The sequence below is a fragment of the Triturus cristatus genome, chromosome 6, assembly GCF_964204655.1.
Source record: "Triturus cristatus chromosome 6, aTriCri1.1, whole genome shotgun sequence".
NCBI classification, from domain to species: domain Eukaryota; kingdom Metazoa; phylum Chordata; class Amphibia; order Caudata; family Salamandridae; genus Triturus; species Triturus cristatus.
In genome coordinates this window covers 1140989984-1141014600 of record NC_140589.1, presented here as the reverse complement: position 1 = coordinate 1141014600, position 24617 = coordinate 1140989984, and the positions used below count along the sequence as shown (strand labels likewise).

Sequence of the window (24617 nt, the reverse complement as noted above, 5' to 3'; positions counted from 1 at the left end):
CTGACATAATACAGAGACAAACTCAGGAGGATAGAATGTGCCTTCATCTCTCCAAACATGGCCGCATTAAACCAGTTCTAAAAACAATGCACTGTTCTGATTCATTAAACATTTGAATGCAGTTGCAATTGAAGAAAATTGGGCGAGTTTACCACTTCAGCAAAATCAGATTCTAAAATCCCCAGCTCCTACTTGATGTAACTTTCTTTCTTAAAAAGTAAATCTTCAGCTCTTTGGAGTGATTGCAAGACAACATGCTTAATTTCATAAAAGTACAATATCAGTGCAGAAGTTGACAGATTTTGTAGGCTTTCACGTGCTATAAATATTTATTATCAGGCCATAGGTCCAATTTTTATTGGGCAGTTGGCTTAATGGGTATCACATTTACTCAATGTTTTTACTCCTGACATTTCAGTTGTGGAATATTAGTACTTCTAAACTTCCAGCCAATGCGTGAAATTAGTTATATTATTGAAGAAGGTGCTCTCCTTGCTTTTAAGGTCCAGAAACATCTTAAGTTGATGTGTTTTACCCATGAAGCAGTTTCTGCTATGTTTTTGAGACCCTTTGTAGGGGAACATTATCTATCTATTGACAAGGCAGACATCTCTAAATTTAGTGGCCCTAACCCCACCAGTCATTCCGAGGCCGGGTCTCTTACCACTAAAATGAGATCTTAAGTCTTTATTTTCTGCCTCCAGTCTAATCTGCCACAGAATTCAAAGTTCAAAAGCTGGCTGCTAGTACCACAAACGCTTGCTCCCAAACTGCCACTTCATAGAAGCAAGAGTTTGATCGATTTTAAAGTGGACTGGGGCAAGTTCCAGATAAAACTCTACTCGGAAATGACTTAAAAACATTGCAAAATGCTCTTTGAACAAGACATGTGGATGGAGTTTCAATTGGGTGCTAATGGAAATGTTTTTAATTTGTGAAGGGAATATTAAATCCTGAAGAGTCTGTACTGAGGGAATTACCTCTACAATACTATCTCAATTTTGAATTATTTGCCCTAGTGGAGTCACTTTTGAATTTACCGCAGCCTCCAGAATTTGGAGGGTTTTCCATTAAGAATTAACTTTAAATCAGCTAAACTGCCTTGGTTTCGATTCAGCCTTTGATTAGTTGGCAATAAAAGCATATTAGATCTCGTGAGCTGATGTCACTGCTTTTGCTCCAGCATATAGGATTACTGCAGAGTTTTCAAATATCATTTCATACTCATTGAACATGGTATGAAAAAGAAATTCTTTCATCCATTAGCAAATATGTAGTCACCAAACTTTTCCTAACATTATGAACATTCCACTTCTGTATTTCCGTGGTCCTATCTAATGGCAAAGCTCAATTAGGTCTCTGGGCCTGGTTTTCAAAAGAATTGTAAATCTGCCCACAAACGTTTACTTAAATGTTCCGAGCCTTTAGAATATGCAATGGTTTTCCCAATTATATTCATGCAAAGGCAATTGCGCAAATGTAATTGTACACAGTGTATAATTTGTACATGTAAAATGCAATCACATTAGCTCAGTTGACATTGAAAACAGGTATTTTCCAGATCTGGATAGATTTTATGGAGGGCCTGTGGTGGATATATAACAAGCCGACCATCAGGAGAGAAAAGCCATCCTTTTAAAGTTGGCAGCCCTAAGTAGCTTGTTGCAATTCTGTGAAATCGCTTGCCATTCTCTAATTGAAAGATTGCAGGCCAATTCATTTTTTGTTTTTTCTAAGAAATTAGTAACAATCAAAGGCTCCCCTTGATTTTGAAAAACTCTATACCAATTCCCTATGCCTCTCAATTTAATTCTGAACACGGACGCAAGAACTGAAGGGGTGCCTGTGTTACCGAAGGGTGCATATTTATTTATCCAGGATCTGATCTGAAGGAAACTAAAAAAAAGGAACCTATTCTGAGTGCCACATCTGGGCTGCACCTCCTCCCAGGTCATACATCTGCCTCCTAACAGATAATGACCTAACCCTTTAAAACCTTTTAACTCCGAAATTTTAATATGACTAGTGTGAATAAAAAGGCCCAAGCTTCTAGCCTCTGACAACCCCAAATATTCAAATCCCGTCGATTTTGCTTTTTGCAAAAAAAAAACAATCGAAGTCTAGAAGAGAATTCTTGTAGCGTCATATATCTTACTTTTTAAGGCAATTTTGCTGTTTTTAAAAACACCGGAAGCCGAGTCCCTGCTGCATCTGCCATTTTCATCATAAAAAAACCATCCAAAGAACCCCTATTATCAAGCAGACCAACTAGAATATCCATAAATGCTGCCTCATAATAAGTTCGAAAATGGGGAAGTGCCAACCCCGCCAACTTGTATCTAGCTGCAAAATTGATACTTTTACTCTTGAAACTTTTTTATTCCAAATAAACTGGTGAAAAAGTTTATCCAATTCTGTAAAATATGCTGCGCTAACTTTAATCGGGACATTGGAAAAAAGAAAAATTAATAAGGGTAGTACTGACATCTTGATCAGGGCAACCCGTCCTATCAATCAAAGAGGGAGGAAGCCCCATTTACCCAATAAATCTTTGATCTTACTCAATGTCGCTTCATAGTTTAGCTTATAAAGATCCGCATATCGGTTTGATACATAGATTCCTAAATAGCGGATCGGTTCAGGGGAGCATGCTTGTTGTTTCAAAATATCCGGAAGAAAATTACAACAAACATTAAGTGCCAATACTTCTGTTTTTTTGTGATTAATTTTGTATCCCCCAATTGCTTCAAACTGAGCGAACTCCTTCAAAATTTGATCAACATTATGCTTTTCCGGTTTAAGGTAGAGTATCACATCATCAGCAAATAATTTAATTTTAGACATCCCCCCTATAGGAGTTTTTATATCTAAGTTCTCCCTCATCTTTACTGCTAAAGGCTCTATGAAAAAAGTAAACAAAACGGGCAATAGGGGACACCCCTGTCGGGTCCCACGTTTTATATCTATTAGACCCATAGATTTAGAATTTATCCTGATCTGGGCCTGGGCTCCTTGATAAATATTCCGAAGCATGGTAATTATTTGATCTGGGAAATAAGTGCTCCCCAATTCACAAGGTCAAATGCCTTTTCGGCGTCAACCATCATTATTATTGCAGGCGTTCGATGAGTATTAAAATAGTCAATTGCTTGAATAAGAAAACTTGTATTTGATGACATTGATCTGCCTGCTATAAAACCTGCTTGGTCCTTGTGAATTGCATACTGAGCCATAGATGTAAATCGATTTGCACACATTTTCATCAAAATTTTATAATCTACATTTAGGAGACTAATTGGCCTATAAGAGCCAACTTCCCTAGAATTTTTTCCCTTTTTAACGAAGCTAACTATTGATGATTCCTTAAAGGCTGTTAGAATTTCCCCTCCTGCACTAACAAAATGAAAAAGCGCAAGCATAAAAGGAAGTAATTCTGCCGAGAAAACTTTATAAAATTTGGTCGGCAAACCATCATTCCCGCAAGCCTTACCTCCAGGCATCGAAGTTAGAGCCCTGGAAATTTCTTCTACCGAAAAGTCAGCCACTAAGGCCTCTTTTTGACCTGTTGAAAGTTGAGGGAGAGCTAGATATTCAAAATAAGACTGTATAGCATGATTAGCTACCTGGTAGTCAGTTGAGTAAAGGTCTTTATAATGATCTATAAAGATTTTAGACATATTATCTTGTCCCGAAACTAGATTCTGGGTTCCAGGAATTAGCACTTCATTAATTACTGCCGCTTCTTGTTTAACCCTAGTTGACCATGCCAGTAATTTCCCTACCATCTGGCTTTCTTCATAATTTTTTTGCTGATATGCTTTTGTACTGCATATCTCTTCCATGATGAAAAATTCCCTCAATTCCCGTTTGGTCCTGTTAAGTTCCTCTCCAGTTACCTGACCCCTGATAGAGCAGCCTCTCCTTTTATTTGTCAAAGCCATCTCCACTGCTTTCTGGAGTTCTTCAATTCAAGCTTCACGCTCTCTAACTTGTGCAGCCATAAAAGCTATCATTTGTCCTCTAATTGCTGCTTTAAACGCCCCCCCAAACTGAAAAAAGACTCTCTGTTCCTCTGTTAATTTAAAAAAATTCCCCAATCCATTCCTTCATATCCCCTATCCACTGTTGGTTGGTTAAGAGAAGTCAATCCATCTGCCACCTGGATTTCTCTCTAGCCCCCAATCCAAAATCATTTTCTATTTTTATTAAAGAATGGTCTGAGAAAGAATTTGCCATGATCTCCGTATTTGAGCAGCTCAGAGAGCGTGATACTAGAAAGAAATCAATACGGGAAGCTGACCTAAATTGGCTGGAGTAGTAAGTAAACTGTTTTGCTACACCATGAGCCCTTCTCCAAGGATCCACCAATTGATGATCCTGTTTAATAAGATCTATCAACTTCTTAGTCCCAGGTTTCATCTGCCTTTTTGTCTTGTTAGATGTATCTAATTGCAGATCCTGAATAAAATTGAAATCTCCTCCTAAAATGATTGGGCCTAACGCCGTTCTTGCTCTATCATTAATACTTTTGAGCACCACAGAGTCATCCACAACGGGTGCATAGTAATTGACCAAATTCACCAAATTACCCTCCATCTTTACCTGCATCCAGATCCATTTACAATAAGGATCTCTATCAGCTTGAACAATTTCACAATTTAAACCTTGTCCAAGATAGATAGCCACCCCTCGAATTGCTGCCTGAGCTGAAGCAAAATAGGCCCTAGAAAAATATCTTAGAATAAACAGTTTGGGTTGATTAGTTTTGAGATGGGTCTCTTGCAAAAATAAAAGTGGGGAGAAAAGGCTGCCAACCATCATATCAAACCACCATACTTTTTCTTATTCGAAATACCATTTACATTAATGGAAATAATACGAGCATTAGTACCCATTTTTCACCTTATTGTTCAAAATTACATCAGTAAATATACCCTTTTTCAAATTATAGTATTTTACAAAATTCTGGTTATTGCTTCTCCCTTTCTCTTTTATCTTACTTTCTATATATAAACTATTCTGCTCATTCATTTTTTTTACACCACCCTTTCCCTGTGTCGCAACCCAAACCCAACCCACCCCGAGAACCCTGTGACCCTTAGCAGTAGGGGAATTGTCCGCCCTACCCACTGCTGCCCCCCCCAAGTCGGTGAGGGCGGTTGGCTACATATTGCCTGTACATATCTTAGTTTGAGGCAGTTTTGGCTGGAATTATGTGCTGGGAACCATTGTTCAACTAGAACCGGAGGCAGCATTATTTGGTTTATTAAAACAAAGACCAAATCAGGTGTTAACAAAAGGGGGGGAAATGTTTATATCAATTTCCTTCTTGGTGGCACGTTCATTGATCTTGCAGAATTGGAAAACAACCAAGACCCCAACTCTTATTGAATGGTATAAAAAAATTAAACGTGTGAGAACCTTTGAAGAAGCATATGCTAAAAGGGTGGGAGCGATTAAGAAATTTGAGTCAATCTGGAAACTTTTTGATCAAATGGAAAGACATCTTCAGGGTCAATTTGGTATTGAATAAATTATTTGGATTATGTTTATGATCAATAAGAAGGTCCAGGGGTAAGGATAATTTCTGATTTTCTTTTATGAATCATACTCCCGGGTCATCAATGGTATTTTCATTTCCTTTTCTACTAGAATGGGAGTATATATCTGCACCTGCATTTGTGCTTTACTTGATCGTGTAAATTACACTGTCAAATGATATTTCTTTGACCTTAACTCTATTTTTTGCACTTTTAGTACTAGAGAAGGCATGCACTTTCGTTTAGCTTCCTTTCGGAGCATATATTTGCACTAGCACTGGCATTTTGTCTAATTGTTTAAATTATGCTGCTCAATGATATTTTCAGGGTTCTGAGTTTAACTGCATCTGCACTTTAGTACTAGAGAACAATGAAGATGATTACTCCTCTAAAATTTAAAATAATGTATTAATTGTATCATAATATATATCGATGTTAAGGGATGCTGACTTTAATGTATATTGTTTTATTCTGCTCAATAAAAACAAATAATAAAAAAAAACATTAGCTCAGTTGCGCTTATGTTTAATTTTAATGTTTTCCACAAGGAAAGTCATTTTCCTCATAGAAAACATTCTTCATCACCCTCACCAGTTTTAGTGGGGTTCTCTTGAACTTCACGCCCTGGAATCATATTTACTTCTACCATGTACATTAGTAGGTCTCCAAGTGTCTGCAGGGTGGGAGTAGATCATGGACAAGTTTGTGAATACCCACAGTCTCATGGGTTTGTAATTGTTCCCAAACTTTCCAGGCCTCCTTTCATGAGAACATCCTCTCCTCACCCGTGGAAGAACATGTACTCATGCACAATTTAACACATATAAGGGTACTATCATATGTGAGTAAACCCTAAGTGCATAGTCTCATTTTGGAAAGCTCTCGAGTGAATTTGCACCAAAATCAACATTTGAGAATACATGTTAAACCTACATGCATAAATGGCTTTGTGAATGAGGGATTCTGTATATCTAAGATTGCCTTGTCATTTCATACCTTGAACATGAGTTCGGGCTTTTGGGTTTGACATAACTGTTACCACACAGATAATTTTTCATGTTGGCTCAGGCCACAGAATAACAAGGCTGGGAAAAGTGGGTCCCACAACACCAATTGTACTTTTGGTGCAGGACAATGGTGAGAAGAGTAGAACATAATATAGCAGACAAAGATCTTTACTTTGGCTGCAGATGAGTGGCGATGCAAAAACATGAAAAAAGATAGCAGAATTCAGTGAAGCTGCATGGCAGTCAAGCTTCACTGAATGGTATGGAGACAAAACTTTTTAGAACATCAAAGGTTCCAGTTTTTTTGGGTTAAATGAACAGAAAGGCCCTGTGCCGCTCACCACTGGCAGACGCTGCCCTTCTGGTAACACTATATAAGAGGGCAATCCACCCTTGGTCAGGTTTGCAACACTTACCTCCATGGAACCAGCACAGAATATAAATGAAGAGGTCCACTGAGATGGGAAAAATCATGCAATTCCAGTCGTTTTGTGGAAATGTGCTATGGAGCTTGTCTGGGGCCTATATTTCTAAGCTTTGCAATGAGCTACATCCGGAATATGGATGAGTAGATTTTGGACAGCGTAATCCAGAATTTTGTTCTAAAACACATCTCTAGATATCTAGAAAAACCATTGAAATGCTCTTGGTTCAACATGTTTTATTATCTTTTTCAATTAATCAATGTTGCATTGCACAGTATTCAATAAGCATCACTACTTATAAAATATTATGTGATTAAATAAAAGTAAATAGGTTAATTTTATTAGTCTCAGATGCTCTTATCCATGTGAAGTTACTTTCGAGCAGCATGTCAAAGAGTTGACATAGGATAATAAGAGCTAAGAAAAATCTAAATTATAGCCCTGAAGAAGCAGTGTTAATACTGCAAAACACGTATTGGGTGTACACCCGAAAAGACAGTTACACATTGGAAGGATAACAGCTTTGAAATATGGAGTTCATCACACGTTTTCTCATCTGTTATATAGGAATTGAGATGTTGATGTGAAATAAGTCAACAATGGATTAATTGGAGGATTAAAGAGCTATATTAATGTATATTTGTGATGATTAGGTTTGTATGGCTTGATGCTTTTTCATTTTCAATGAATTCATTGTTTTTTTTTTTTTAAAACATCGCAAACCATGTAATTGTTTTTACTATTGCCGCTCCCTACGCTCAATTGTTGCATTATTGAGAACATGTCATGGTTACCATTTGACAAGTAAGAAGACTAATGTGTGCTTTAATCTTGGAATAAACTGCATAAACTAGCAATGGTGCTAAATTGAGCTCTCACCTGGGTCAGGATAAATTGGAGTGCTCTCAAACAAGACAGTGGTGGCCCCATTACACAGGGGCCCATATACAACATAGCTGTGCCCAGTGATCCAGCCGATATCAGCCACACAGCCAAAGACATCACCTTGCTTGTAGTCAAACACATACTGCAAAGAAAAAGAAATTAAATGAAACTTTATTTTTAAATTTAGTAATTAAATTCTGCCCTATTATAAACCAAATGTATTTTTAAATAATAAAGTGGTTTAGCCTAAATTAAGCATTCCCTCCATCATGTTTTGCCTTTGTTCGTGATAGAGTACTGAGTGAGTTGTAGGAACTTTCTGTGCCATAGCCACTTAAACGGTCTCTCACAGAGGAGGCACATTAGGCTGAGATCATACCTGGTGTTGCATTTTTTCCTTTTGAGAGGAGATGTGATCAGCAATTTGAATTTTGACTATTGCGCAAAAGTAGATTATTAGTAGGGGTGGATGGTAGTTCACCACAAATAATAATGACACTATTCTTGTTAGGTCCAGTAAAGGGTTCAGTAACTTAGACCTAAGCTCACCCCTGGTAGTTATGGCACAGGGCTATGGCACAGGGCATTGAGCATAGTTAATGAACAAAATGACACTAAAATGACAAAATATCCAATATTGGGAACCCGAGAAATTGATTTTTAACGTTTTAAATAAAAATAGCAATAGAAAGCCTTAATAGCAAACCACGGTCCTCTGGTTGCGAAGCTGTTGACCTTTAATGTAAAAGCTTGGAGTGGGAGAAATTCAAAATTTGCACACAAAGAAGGTCCCTTGCCGGCAGGATACTTTGGCGTCTTCGCCTGGTGAAGACTTCTACTGTCAGACGTAGTCACACTTTCGGAGCTCGTATTCCTCAAGGTGAGTAAGTCTGAAAGTTGTAGCAGAACAAAGCTCCATCATGCTGGATACCTTCTCTGCAAAAAGAACAAATGATGGACGGAACGCTGAACAATGCATACATTCACCCGTGGTCACAAGGATCTGGGTTTAATCCATTGTTCTTTTGCTTACCACGCCACCCCAGTTTGGACCCATCCATATTCAAATCAGTCTTGACCCTGTTCCTCATGGTAACAGTCCAGCCTGAACTGCCAAGCCAGGTCCTCCCTGGATTGGAAACAAGCATCCTGGGATCAATTTCGGATTTCACCCTTCATCAGCCAGCCTAGCTTGAATCCAGTGGCGCAGTGAGCACAGGTCCCATGTCTGGGCATCCCCTTTCCACTCAGGGCGACAAAAGTAAAAAGAACAAATGATGGACGTAATGCTGCACAATGCAAACATTCACCGCCAGTCGTAAGGATCTGGGTTTAATCCATCGTTCTCTGCATCATCCAGTAGAAATAGATTAGCTGCTGCGGAAAAGCTCAGAATGGGAGCAACCTTTTTGAATTGCCATGTTTGCCCCAGTCTCCTGTCAATTCCCCAGGCAAAAAGTAAAGTAACATTTTTTAAGTCCCAGATTTTAAGGTTAAGCAGGAGGTGTACACTCTAACACCAGCCAAGGTTCACAGGACCTCAGGAACAGCACTTGGTGGTCAGGACTCGCTCCAACAGAAGCCACTAGCAGCGACTAGGACAGGCCCAGTTGGAACTGGTCACCTGGTGTCTTCCAGGAAAGTGGGCTTTTTGTAGCTTTTGGGTCCCTGTAGCTTAACAGTCCACCGGCCAACTGACCCCTGAAGTCCACTGTTTTTGTACTGGGTACAGGTAAGAGCAGGTACAGCCCTTAGGGACCTCCTCACAGGTCTCGACAGCCGGTGACATCATTCTTCTGTCTTTTACAGGTCCAGTAATGTTCCAAAGAGGGTACAGTGTTGCAAATGTATGCCCAGTGCTAGCCTGCAGATGGGGGAACTCCTGACCACTCCCGACCACTCCCTAACAAAAGAGGTAAAAGCTCCCACAGCTGACCATACCCACTTATACATCACTTCCTATGTGTTTTACTGTAAACTATCCCTATCCCTCAGTACCCCTCTCTAAAAACCAATATTGCAGTATTTGTCTTCCTCTGTGCAGAGCTCCTTATGTCCACCCAGAGGTGTGGCAATGATAACAGCCAAACCCTCTGTTGTGGTCACTCCAAATGAAGGTCTGGGGTAGCTCCCCCTTCTGCTGGGCTGGAGGTAGACTAGCTATGAAGACATAAGGGTGTCAGGCCTAGTTGTTAGTTACAGCTGCCAGTGACTGGAAAGGCATTCTTTGAAGATCAGGAAGTAGTTGGGCAGAGCCCCAGGCCATCCTGGTTAGGGAGGAAAATATCTCCCTACTCCTAAGCCTTTTGTCTGCTGTCTGGGAGCAATCAATATCCACCACAGGGAATCCATCAACAGTTAGGTGACACTGAACACTAGCAGAACTGTACTTTTGGCTTGGGTAGTAAAACGTCAAGTTTCCAAAAGTGTAATTTTCAAAATAGTCATTTAAAATCCAACTTGCCCATTAAGTTGAATTTTAAATTACCATTAAATTGAATCTTTGAATCATTTTTCTAGGTTCTCCTCAACTGAAGTTAAGCATTTCAAGGTCTTATAATGTAACCAAATGCTTTCCTATAGGAGAGGCAGGCTTGCCACAGTGAAAAACAACTTTTAGGGTTTTTCACTGCCAGGACACGTGAAGCATAAAAACTATTTGTTCTGCTTTGTAAATACTATGCCAAAAAACAAAGTGATCCACCCTTATGGAAAAGTACAGAAGTGTTCCCCCAGACTGCGTGTGTCTCCTACAATAGTGGAAAGCACACAGCTTTGTTTAAATACCCCTCACCCACCAAAAGGACCCTTGGTGGCATGCTTCATCATCGGGGTCTTCCCGCCCCACTGCGGGACGGGGCGTGCTGCGATCTACGACTACGTGGGAGCACTGATTATGAAAAACAATACTCTGTGTGGTGTAGGAGTGTGAGTGGAAGGGTCAGAAGTGAGTGAATGATGAAAAATTTAAAAATACCTGGCTCCATGGAAAAAATAACTGTTAATGTTCCTTTGAGCTGGTATCGTTAAAACTGGGGAATGAGATAGAGATACTATGCTTTAATGAGCAGTGTCTCCTGTGTCGACATGTTTCGAAGCCCTCTCCTGGCTTCTTATCAGGACCTAGAAGAGATTCTTCTACACTCAAATCAAAAAAAGGTGTATTTACATATAATCCTAACTAAGTGGTGCACATAAATTCTACATGCACAGTATACTAGATCCCCAGTAGGTATATTGCAGAATGTTTATTTTTTATTTTGCCCAAATAATGCCACATGAGCCTTCAAAACGGGAGGGAAGGGGTACCTATAGTCACACAAATATCAATGTTACCTCCTCACCGGGACACTGCCTCGCCGCGGCTCCAAAATCTATTCACCTTGCCCTATGAGCATTTAGGAACTACCATGCGCATGACTTCCAAGTATTAATAAGGAAGGATTAGGCCTGGAAAAAGGTTTATTTTACCAGGCCGTGTTGGCAGTGCAGGGCCTGGCCTGGAGACATGCTTTGCATTGTTGCTTCGGTGGTGGCACAACATGTGCTGTAGTCTACTTTTGACCAAAAACCAGCAGGAAAATCTAGCAAAAAAAGTGTGGTTTACCAGGCAAAAGTGGTATTCCCATAACTATCCCTTGAGGAGAGACAAAAAATAATTTGCATGTCATTTATCTTCTTCTGTGATGGCACAGAAAGTCAAAATTAGATTATGTGGAATACTAAGTAAATATGGAACAAATCACCCTCATAATAAATGGCACAACCACATGTGCACCTAGCTTTTAGTTTACTTTGCAACACTTTGCATATGTGCAGCTGTGCATCTTTATCCTATATATGAGAAGCCTCTGCCATACATGACGCAACAGTAAATAAAAACTCCTCCACATAGATCACACCACATTCACACATTTTCGCCCCACTGCTACAGAAGTACAGTGTAAACCTAAGTATAGTATCACTTACTCATTTCAATTTTCTACACGCCAAGGCACCACAACAAAACACAATACCAGTGCAACTCGAAACACTACCCACATAGCTAACACCAGAGACACACACCCTTCCATCCAAAATTGCCCCCTGGAGTGGCATGCTATCAGTCTCCAAATGCGAATTACCACCTTGTCAAGGGTGTGAAGTGCTATATAACGTCAGCCACAATGCAGTTTGACACAATACCCGGATTCATTACAGATTGGTGGTACCAATTCAAGCACTCCGTCTTTCCCTTTTCGTTATTCTACCTAAATTTGATCGGCATGTACATTGATACAGGTATATTAAACAATCTTTCCTATAAATTAACATGCAGCATGCAGGGCCAATAAATGAACAAATGGCAAGATGAACATATAGCTTGCTCTGCCAATGACACAATAAATGAAAGGTCAGAATTGTTTAGAAGTAGTTTAAATGTGGTAAAAATTCATTTTAGAGACTATTTTTAGAGACTAATTCAAGTGTTTTTTTTGTCTTAAAAGTGATAGGTCCAGAGAGAGCAGCAGTGTCACCCGGGGCACCAACTCTGTCTGTAGTGACATGAAGATTTGCCGCATTAAAGGATCGGTTCTTAAATGTTTGCCCATGGATCAGTAAAGCATATTCCAAACTTACATTTGACTTGTAACATTTTTTTAAATGTATTGAGATTTGAGGACCCTGCCCTAGGGCGTTGGGGTTCTCCCCAGTTACATAATTATAAAAGGATGACAGAATAGTGCAATTTACGTGACAACTGGCTGGGTAATTTTGTTAATATCTATTGAATTTTTAAAAACACTTCACTAGGAAGTTTAGGGATTTTCTCTCAAACAAATATTTTAAAAGGAGTAGAAGTTTGTTAATTAAAGCACACATGAAGCTTGCTAGACTGGCTACAGCTCAGTATCACTTTGCTTGGCATGGGGAAAATGAAGGTAAAAATACATTTTAAAAGTGGCCTTGAAAACTGAGTTTCCTTAATGGCAGAAAAACACAGTTCAGTTTACAAAATATCCCAATACGCACACATTGCCAAATTTTCACAATAACTCTGATGCATCAGCTTGCTCAGCTTCTCCCCCTCTTTCTCTCCCTCAGTCATACGATTTCGTCTCTCCTTACAGGTTCCTCTCTCAATTCATCCAACCCCTTCAATATCCTCTCGCCTTTAAACCAACTATCCAATTTCGCTCCGATTTCTGTCCGTCTGTCTCTCATTTTCTCCCGCTCACTTTTCTGTTTTGCCTTGTTTACACTTTTTCCCCATTCGTCCTACTTTTTCTGATTCCATCTTTCACTTCGTCCTTCGTTCCCTTCATCCCTTCCCTGCTATTCTCCACTCCATTTTTACATTACCTCCCTTTTTCTCTTACACGATTAGCCTTTCCCTCTGCTTCCCTCATCTCTCATCCACTCTCTCCAGCCCTCTTCTAGGTCTAGTGCAAGAGTTGAATGAGGACTGCCTCAGCCCTGTACATGGTAGAGTGGAGGGACAAGGAACTTGCTGTACTGTGAAATTCGCGTACGGCGGATTGTGGCTAATGCACTCCTGTACAGGAGCGGCTTAAGTGGCCGAGGAGGAGACAGTGAGGGTCACTCAGGGTTTGTTGTAGTTCTCCCTCAGCCACACTTGTTGTTCAGGGGTAGGGAACCGCTAGGTTGTCCATGGCTGATCCTTCGCTGGCTCTAGGATTGGAAAACCCATGGCCTGACGGCCCTCTGGCCACAGGGCTGCTGGGTCAATGTATCAGGAGGCCTGGCCCTGGGCAGGATGGGCCTTCTAATGCATATTAATCCGGCCAGGGACCACCCACAAGAGTTAAATGATTTTGAAAAGAATATAACAAGATGGGTTGAGGCAGAGTGATTAGGTTCAGGAGGGGTTCAGTGACCACAGCTGTGTTATACAAGAGGTAAAAGGGTGATTGAGGCAGTGCTGCTTTACAGGTGATTAGATGGTGGCAGTGCCGTACAGTGGATGAGTGACAAAGCCTCAGTTGTATTGGAGGTGGCAAAGTGGCCAGCATTATGATAAGTGACAGCACACAACTACGTGCAAGGAAAGTAAATCCCTAAGGTGAACCCATTTATATGTTTTCTTTCATTGTCACTGCACATCCTTGCTTCCTGCCCGTTTCAATGTAGTCTTCTGCGCTTTACCCTAAGTCATTCATCTCCACCTCTCCTTCTCTTTCCTGTCTTGTCGGCTCCTTCCACTCCCTCTTCTTTTTCATCCCTCACCCTCTCTCTGTGTTCTGATACAACTATATCTGGCAGTTGTCCATGAAATAAGTTCTAAGCAAACTCTTAGGTGGTATATCCCTGAATTCGCCAATGGTGCAATATATAACCCCATGAGTGTCATTTCAGCTATGGGACTGATTAACATTAACCAGCGCAGAAGTGGTCACACGTCCTGGTCTCGGTGAACAGTGCACCACAGGGGCTTAAAACTCCTTTGATAAAATAATCGTGCTGCCTCCATCTTCAATATAGGTCTAGGAAAGCTTGATTTTTGTGATACAGCAACTACCTAATGCATGCAAGCTCATTTCCTCTGCAATTCCTGTAAGAGAAGTGTGGCGGTGGCTGTGGGTCAGTGTCTGCGTAAAACTGAGGTCTGTACCAAGTGTCACTCTCTCACTGCCTGTGCGTGCAGGCAAAGGCCCTGGACCAACAACTCTCCTCAATCCTCTGAACCTCAGTAAACCGAACAAGGGAAAGATGAAAAGGCCAAGCCTCTGCAAGTGTGCCTGCTGGTAGTTTTAAAACACCTAGCGGGCTACTCAGTTTGGCGGATGTGGGACAACCGCCAAAGATGGGCAGATGTCCTGACAGGTCTATTTAAACTGTATACATGAGTATATACTCTAACGTTGGACTGGACGTTCACCAGTATTTGGTCACCTAACCCTTGGGTACTTTCGGATCCAACCCTGATCAGCTGCAGGCGCTGGACTGACAGGCAGCTGCGGGCTGTGCAGGTAAGTGCGGGGGGCAGTGGGGCCGGGTGTGGGGAGATTGACAGATGACGATGAGGTAAAATTATTTATTCATTACATTTTCCCCCATCGTCGTCAAATCCTCCCCCCCCCCCCCCCCCAACCCAGACCCACCACCCCACCGCTCTTACCTGCACGGCCTGCGGTTGCTGACAGGGTGCCTCCGACTAGGGATAATGTTTGTCTCATCTATGCATATGCATGTCTGGCATGGCAGGATACTGGCCCCCTAGAGCTGCCCCATTTGCACTGTTCAAGAGGGTTTTCTTCTTTCTATTGAGCGATAAGCTCTGAGCTGCTCCGTTTTTCAGACAGCTCCTCGCACCTGTACACTCCAGTGCAGCCAATGAGACAACATTGGCTTCTGTCACTCATCCGAAAATGCATTATAAGCTCTTGTATCATCTTTCTTATTTAGAGGAGATAGAAAGTATGTTCCTCCGTAGGCCCCGCCCATGTGGCCTGCCCTGAGCCCAGCAGCAGGTGCACCTGCTGCTGTCGCACAACACCGTTATCCCCCTACGCATTCTCACACGCACCTGGAAGATTCGTGAGCATCCACTGTTTTTTACCTATTCCCCTGAAGTACTTTCCCCTAAAGACGTACCTTATGGGTCAGAGCAGCGTAGAGCAGATAACCAGCTTGCGTGTGAACAATTCCCTTTGGCTGGCCAGTGCTTCCTGAGGTGTACAGCATAAAAAGCATGTCTTCACTATTCATGGCCTCAGGGGTACAATGAGAATCTGCTTGCGCCATTTCCTAGGAGGAGGGAAACATAGAAAGGCATGTGTGTGAACTGTATTTAGCAACAACTTCAACATGCTTTGCTGACTATGCATTTTTGGTGATGAATATTGATATTAATCATGATTAATAAAAAATACTAAAGCTTGTTAAACACCTCTAAACATTACAAATAAAGTGATATTCATGAGCATGCAAAAGATAGATGTCCTACCATACCCTTCTTAAAGCCTGGTGAAATTATCTCTTTTTGAGATGCAAAACATACTTTGTATATATTAACACTCGTGTAGTATAGTGCTTACTTTCATTCATTCATATAAGATGCCGAATAGCTATTTATCATTCGCATTCGTCCTATCTGTAATTACGCTGCCCACTTCTGGTATTCCATGAATCTGCGTTTCTCCTGCTGAGGGTCCCCTTTTCCCTGGTCCTCTGTCACTCTCAGCTAGTGGTAAGATCTGCTGCAGGTGAGCGAAGCTCATCTATGGCGCAATCCCTCCATTTATCATGGAGGCCCATCTTCTCAAGCAGGATTCACATCAATGTTCTGCTTTCCTTGTGACAGGATTATCAACCTTTTTCTGCTCTTGAGCAGACTTTTCAAATTTTATTCACGATCACAGTGCCAATCATTAATGACCTGCAAGCGGAGAGTGACATTCGACACTCTGATCTATGTGGAACAACCACTTTACGGAATCCACTGTGCCTTTAGGTTTGATTATGCACATCCATCATCTCCGTATCTCCATCTGTTTCATTCTTAGAAACCTGCGCATAAACTAACATCAGTTAGAAAATAACACAACATAACGTGTATTTGTACAGCGCACATTCACCCAAGGGTATTTTGGCGCTGAGTAACAGATGTTTGTTGTCATCCAACTAAATGATAGTCATTTTAGCGACCTTAGATGGATGAAAGCCTGAGTGGAGCCACTGGGATTTGCACCTGTGACCATGCAGTCAAACACAGGCCCCTACACTGGACGCATTAGTCCACTTAACCTTAAGGACCAGCTAATTCATCCTTTAAATGAGGATGCCATGTTTAAATCCCTTTATCTTCCATACATCTGCTAAACAACTTTCTCCAGATCACAACAACAGTAAAATTATCTTATGATCCGTGCTAAACATTTCATCAGGGTGGTGTGGGAGCCGAAGCTTCACTCCTAGGGCTTGATTACATCTGGTTACCTTTTGGCAATCGTATGTGCCTCAATTGCCTTTTGAAATTTGCCTCCACCACTTTGCTCTTTCTTATAAGGCTCTCTAAGGCTATGTCTACACTATTAAGAGGTACAGTGCTAAAAAATGGAAACTTAAAGAATATCTAGTACAATAAAACTCATTATCAGATAACTTAGCCATTCAATTTTAACTGGTTTGGTCATCTCTTGATTTGTGAAAAATACAGCTGCTGAATGGTCCCAGTGAGAAAGATGAATTGAAGAAATGCTGTAGCTCTGTGCCAGTATTAATGCTTTACACCTTCATTCTTAAAGATGCTGGAATACTGTCAATTACATTGTAAGACATGAAGTGACAGTACCATCCAACATGTGTTTCAACCTCTGACGCTGGCTCACCTGGGGCACTTTCAAGGCTTGGATCACGTACTGACCTGACGGTACAGAGAAGCAAGTGTCTCTCTTTTTTTGCAAGTAGTTCTACACTTCGGTCAGGAGGTAATTATTGTAAATTGAAGTTGGTTCGAGAAAATTGGTAATGCTGGACCATCTGATGTAGTCTGTTCTTCTCACACTCCTGTTCATGTCAGGCAAGAAATTGTCTCAAGCTTTTCCGGATTAATATAACCTGACTTCAAGTTACCAGAATAACTTGCAGACAGAACTTAACAATAACATGTGACCGAGAGGGATGGTTGCTGCTCAGTACCAGCTCGTTACTCCATGATCTAGGAAATCCTCTATTGTTAGCAAGTCCTGAGAAATCACCAGGTTATCCTGCCAGAAGGGATAACAGTTATGTGTCATTGTGTCATATAGAGAAATATTTTTTGACATAAGTGTTGCGTCCTAAATATCATTTATAAAAATATTATCCCAATCGGTGTGTGTTATCTATTATTAAACCCAATGGGCCAGCGATATTTTGGTACCATACTGGTATAACATTCCGGTAGTTGACTGTGCTGCTGTTGGTTAGAGTTTTTGTAGCGAAGGAATAGATGATAGCTAGCTGGCGGTTGTCCATCAGACATCGCTCCTGAGTTAAACACCCACACAGAAAAGAGAAAGGAGATCGTTTGATATGAGCGCAGGCAATGTGGCATGAAGCTCAGAACATAAGTAAGCGACTGTGAAAGAGGGCATGATGTTTAGGCGCTTCTGTGATCATACTTGCTATTTACTCTTCTGGCTGTCTGAGACTGAAGTTTAAGATGCATACTGCCATGCTAGCATGAGACCGACTGCTACAGACTGTAGTGTCAAGTCAGCCCTGTGGCAGCAACTGGATGAAAGGATGGGCCATCGTGCTGGTCGGCTATTTGCAAGTTCTGGTGAGCAAATGGTAGTAGGTGGTTCCACCTGGGATTCATTGTGATCATTTTTAAAAATAAATATTTTTATTGCATTTCCGTTTCAATTACATGGGGAATAATAACAACACTTCACAGCGGAGGAAGGAAGTCGGCTACATTTCAAACCCTATAACCCAGAAGGACTGAAGTATCAAACCAGGAAAACATGCAGTACTTGCCGAAAATACACATATAAAACATCTGTATACCAAAAGCCAGACAGTTGTAGCAAGTGCAGATAAATCTAAATATGAACAATACAAAAAGGAAAAATACAAACTCAAGCCCCCCACCCCAAATTGCATGTGTGTAAGTGTACCCAGCTCAACCTATCTCAACCAACCTGTGTCTCAAATGTGGCCCATGTATCCCCCACCAATGGCTGGGATATCTCATAGCCAGCGATCCCACGAACATCATTGCAGGGCAGGCCAGTGCACAAGGCCACTGGGTCCCTCAACCGTCCAAAATATCAAGAACAGCTTGATGGGTGCTGAAGTCTCAGACATCAGTGCCCGCAGAGTGTCAACGACTGTGTCCTCAAGTGGCATGAAGATCAACGTGCACTTCAAGCTTCTCTAGGTACGTATCCCAGCATCCCAGAAGATCTACACCATCCCCTCTCGTGCACAGCCGTCTTTTTGGACAGCTAGCTCAGCCAGTGCCCATCCGTGCAGATCAGCACATCAACGCCTCACTGGGGGCGCTGCCACGGACTTCAAGGCCATAGTAATGCAGTGTTGACCCAAAAGGAAGGTATTTGTTGTGTTCATGTAGCTTGCTGGTGGTGATGTGGGTGCTGCTTAACTTGTGGTGGTGGTGCATAAAGAGCACTGAAGGAGGTGCAGTGGAGGACATGGAGATGAAGCACGAATGCGGCACTGACTCGCTCCTGTGCCGGCACAGAGCGAGCTCGGATCGAGGATAAAAAAAGAGCATTCAGAAGGGAGCCCTAATTGAATCTGAGGCAGATAGTTCTGTCTAGGTACACAGGATCCCTAATGGTAGCCAGACAAAGACACCAACCCAGGAAGTAGCAAACTCTACACTGCGGATCTGTGCAACATTATAGCAGAAACGCAGACGGCTAATGGGTAAATCTATCTGGAGTAGAGACCACAGGAGAAATTGTATCAGCATATATGAGGTACTGAAATGCACGCAATAGGACGATGTTGATACAAACACAGACTTCACTGTTCATAAGAAACTAGTGTGCTACTTTGCTACTTTGTATGCTTTAATACCTAGTAACACTACACGTTTCTGACTGCACCTATGAGAACATCAAATACAACTCTTTAGTTAGTGTGATCTTTAAAAATCCTACAACTACTTCTGTGCACACTAATGTATCTGAAAATGGAGACTGTAATACAGAGAGACTCAGGGTCGGACCTATGGAAATTAGCACACAGCACTGTATGACTGGACAATGTAATGACGGCAAGCACAGATATAAATCAACCAACAATAGCATTGAACTGTCACTCTAGCACTGCTCAGCCTGTCTCCTCACACCTAAAAAATTACCAACTTAAAGGGACCAGAGCATAGCACAGAATACCAACGTGTCCCCTTTTAAAATGTAAACTAAAGGCACACAAAAGAAGAATACGAAAGTGCACAAGGAAAATACTAACGCAGAAGCTGTTGAGCACTGCTGTCTCAAAAAAATCTACTTGACAGAAATCTCTAAGCACGCACAGGAGGATGACCTGGCAAAATAGTACAAATGGGAGCACCACCGGCCAAATTAACACAGATTCAATAGGCAAAATGACTATGGATATGGCCTTGATATGTGCTGGAGGACCCTATGCACATTAATACAGAAATCAGTAGATGGTAAGGGTAAATTTATTATGCATAAATTAATTAAAATCATTGCATATGTTGATCATACAAAGAAAGGACAGTTACATATTGATTCAGATTATGTACAATGTAAAAAACAATGTTCTAAAAAAAACAGAGGACACTATACAATACAAAAAAGAAAAGGTTAAAATTCTTAAAATGTGCGAGTAAGAGAAAATTGTCCATCATCAAAGGGGTAATCTCTACTTTCCTGAACCATTTGGGAATCTAATCCTGGTGTTCATTTCTTGGACCATGTATTATTTTCGATGTGTGAAATTTTATACAAGTTGCCGGTAAATTTATCTGTTTAGCAAAGATGCCCTTTTTTTTTTTTTAAAATATTTAATCTTTTCTCTGTAATGTCCAAGAATTTTGTAAGGCGGCAATTTAGTTGAGTGACGGTCGGATTGAAACATAGAAGTACTGCCTGCCTGCAGGACCTCACGCCGCACTGCTTAAAAAAAGGCTTTAGTAGTGATACCCTTATGTCTTTCAATTTGTCACATATGCAGATAATGTGGATAATGTTCTCTTCGCCCAGTCCACATAATCTACATTTATAATCTGGTCCTCTTCTTTTCCATGGCGGTAATAGAGCTTTTATAGGCCCAACTCCCAGTCTCAACTTCAGGAATTTTTGTTTTGTATGTATCTTTAATCCTAGATTTAGGTAGGTTTGAGGTTTGCCGTTTTTATAATTGTTAAGAACTGTCCATCCGTGAGCTCGTCTTGATAGTGCTTCCTTGTCTAATGCGAGGGAGATGCTTCTTGTCGCTTTTGTTGCTAGCTTTTTAAAAACAGTGTGAGTCGCTGAAGTATTCCATAGGTTCTCTAAACCTAGTTTCCCAATTGAGTCTTTGAGGTATTTGTTAGTTGGAGATTTGCTGGTTCGTGTTATCTCTGTCCATAAAAGGTTGTTTGAAGTGCCTTTTTCCGCTAGTCTGATTTTATGCCAGGTTTTTACAAAGGCTCCCATTCTCTCCACTATTTGGTTTTGCACACCAAATTCTAGTCAAAGTTGGGCTGGAGAGACATATCTAGGAAGTTGGAATATTGAACGATATGAAGTTGTTATTATATTGTTTAACGTCATGGCGTCTCTTCCTCTCATTTGTTCACTCCCATATGTGATTGTAGGTTGGAGTTTAGCTCTCAATACTTTTAGGAAAGGTTCCAGAGAGAGGTCTGGCAGCAGATTCTTTAAAAGTTTAAGTGCCAAACAGGTCGTCATCCCTTTTCTCCTTAAGGTCTCCAGCTGTGGTTTGCATGAGTTGTTGTGGTCCAGGAGGATACCCAGGTACTTATAGGAAGTTGCTTGCTGTATTCTTTACCCATCAAGGTACCACCTTGGCGTTGACTTTTTATGGTAGTTGACTGCCATGATCTTAGTTTTTGTATACTTTATTTTTAAGATGTTCTTTTTTGAGAATGTATTAGTTGTATCCAAGAGGCGTTGTAGCCCAATAGGAGTGCGACTGAGTAGGACTAAATCATCGGCATAGAGCAAGTTTGTCAAGGTTTTTCCTCCTAGCGATGGACCGTGAGATGAACATCTGTCCAATTCTTCAGGCAAATCAGCCATAAAGAGGTTAAACAACACTGGTGAGAGGACACATCCTTGCTTGAGGCCTTTATTTGTTGGGATTCTTCTGGATAATCGAGAGCCTTCTCCCAGTTTTATCCTAATCCACGTATCTGTGTACAGGTATCTGATTTGATTCAAGAGTGGGGAAGGAATCCCCCATCTTGCCAGTTTGATCCAGAGTGTATTGCGGTCCACATGATCGAATGCTGCTGCATAGTCTATGAATCAGAGATACAATGCGTATTTATTCTCTCTTGTGGCATCCATAAGTATGGTCAGGGCCATGATGTTCATTGTCGTTCCTTGGCCTTTTTGAAATCCAGTCTGCGTTATGGGGATGATGTTGTTTTCAGCTGCCCAACTTGTTAATTCTTCCAAATGATCCCTTAGTAATATTTGGTCTCTACATCTATCAGGGCGATCAACCGATAGTTGTTTGGGTTGTCGCGCCCTCCTTGTTTATATATCGGGTTTACAATTGATCCCCTCCAAGAATCTGGTAGTTTTGTAGATGTTAGAGCGTGTCTATAAACTGGCTCCAGAACTTTGCTCCAAAAATCGGGATCTTGTTTAAATAGCATTGGTGGTATTCCGTTGGGACCAGGTGCTCCTGTTCGCCTACCTTTAGCTATTTGTTTCTTGATAAGTTGTAGTTCTATGTCAGGGTTCACCTCAGTTGAGATTAATGTGTTTGTTTTAGTCAACTGGTCTTTATTCTGTTCTGGCAGATAGTGATTTTCAAGCTTTACCTCACTTGTCTTATTTTGACTAATAACTGCAGCTATTATATAGGCAGAGTTACTACTTGTTGTACTTGTTATCTGAGTTTCCACAACTAGTTCTGAATCATTAAAGTGCTTGAATAGATAATTATTCCATGCTGCTTCCGTAACGTTGGAACTAATCCCGTGGTGTCCTGGTCTCAGCAGCATTATGACCTTTTGCCAGAATTTGGCACTGTTTTTCTGTTTTGCATCGTAGTGAAGTAATGCCCAGGCTTTATGATCTTTCTCTTGCTTAACTGCCCATCTCCTTTGTTTTAATATTTTCCTTGTTTGCCGCAAGGTATTTTGCAGTTGCCAGTTATTTGGGTGTTTACGTAGTTGTTTCAATGTTTGATTTAGAAGTCGTTTCAGTCTCTTGATCTCAGGGCATTTCGCTGTTTTATTGGGGGTATATGCGGCAGGCTTTTCCTTCTTGTTTGAATTATTTGGAAATGTCTCGCCAAGAGATTTAGTGAAGTTGGACCAGCGTTCTAAAGGGTTCCCAGCCTCTTCGTCCATTTGTGCATGGAGTTGTTTTGCGGTAACCGCTATTACATCTATATTTTCCGAGTTGCACCTTATTCGCTTGAAGTTAATGGTGCTAATTTGGGCTATTGCTGCAGTTGCTGAAAATTGCTCGGCTGGATTTGCTCCCAGGGTTAATTCCTGGGGAAAATGATCGCTAAGATCGTTACTGCCAATCTCAAATGCAGTTATATTATTGAAGAGAACTAGGCTCACAAGGTATAGTCCAAGTATGTTGAAATTTTGGGCGTGTGAAAAGTTGCCGCCGGTGGCTGATCCTCGCTAAAGCGGCCATTTACAGCCCTCATATTACGATGTTCCAATTCCTGTAGAAGATATTTAGCACCACAAGTCGGTTTGATGTTGGGACCGGAAGCTTGCATTGGTATGTCCCAAGCATCTGATATCTCTTGTATAAAATCTGAAGCTTGGGTCGTTTCTGTGAGGTGCATATTGAAATCTACGGCAAGAATTACGTGGTCCATGATTTCCTCTTCCATCAACCTGTCTAATTCAGCAGGAAGTTCTGAGATTTCCTTTTTCTTTCCTTTTGGGTGCAGATAGATGTTAATTATTATTACTGTTTGCATTTGTTTATCTATTTTCAGCGCTATTTTTATGGCCTGCACACCATTTGGTGGTGATATTTTAATAGTTATTGGTATTGTATCTCCAATAGTTGTTACAGATGTCAGTATCGATAATCCTCCTGAGCTACGTCCTAGATTTGAGGTCTTGGTTGCTGGAACAGAATGTGATGCAAATCACTTCAAACTAAATTGTTTCTCTTTCCAAGTCTCTTCTAGAAGTATTATATCGAATTTTTCTATGTAGCTCATGAATTCCTGATCTGACATTTTAGCCGCTAGACCATTGATGTTCCAGGTACATATTTTTTCCGCTTTGTTTAGTTTGTAATTGGTGAGTTGTTATCAGATCAGGTCATCTTTTAGACTCTATTGTGAGTGCACGATGTATTCCTAGCCAGTTTTTGTTTATTAAGAGTTGTGGTTGAGTGTGTTGGGGCCCTGTAATAGATATTGTAGTTAGTAAATTCTCATCTCTTGTAGCCCGGGACTTCTACTAATTGCTCCTCTCAGTACTGAATTTATTGTCTGATTTAAATTGCTTATTCTATTTGTTAGGAAAGGCGTTGGATATGGTGGTTTTATGACCAATTCCATGTCAATTCCCCAGTTTTTAAAGCATTCCCTTTCCTGATAGATTCTTCTCGTGATCTCAGAATTTTTCCTTTTCGTTCTAGTGGATTCTAAGTTGTGGCTGTTTTTTGGTAAAAATTCAATTGATAGTAAATCAGACGATGTAATATTTTCTAGTTTTGCGTTGGAGTGAAGGAGCTGTAGAATGTTCTGTCCGTTTAGTATATCCATTGGGCCTCTGGATTTATATTGCGGGTGTAGTATAATGATGTTCGATTCTATTTTATTTTCGTGTTGATGGTTACCGTAAGATGAACTTTCGATCTTATGACTTATTTTTACCCGGGAATTCTGTATCTGTGCTATCTCTTCTAGGTCATTAAACCCCTCTTGTTGTTCAATTGCCAGAGGATTCGTTTCGATAATATTTCTGTGCACCACAGTTTTATATTCTTGGGGGTTAAGTTGAGCATTTGAGATCTGATTTATTTCCTCCTTTTGTGTGTTCTTTCTTACTTGAAGGTTTGTATCTTGGTTATGTTTAATTCCTTCTGTCCTTTCTGTTTGGTTTTGGG

The 24617-nt window shown here is 40.9% G+C and overlaps 1 protein-coding gene across 1 annotated transcript in view; it reads right to left on the bottom strand.

The window, feature by feature from the left end:
• ACSS1 (acyl-CoA synthetase short chain family member 1) overlaps positions 1–24617 on the bottom strand; it is a 1009364-nt gene that overhangs the window by 450079 nt on the left and 534668 nt on the right. The window contains exons 5-6 of the mRNA XM_085612062.1: positions 15454–15606; positions 7852–7999 (exon numbers count right to left, since the gene is read on the bottom strand). Of these exons, the coding sequence (XP_085468188.1) occupies positions 7852–7999; positions 15454–15606 (301 nt within the window). The remainder of the gene's footprint in view (positions 1–7851; positions 8000–15453; positions 15607–24617) is intronic.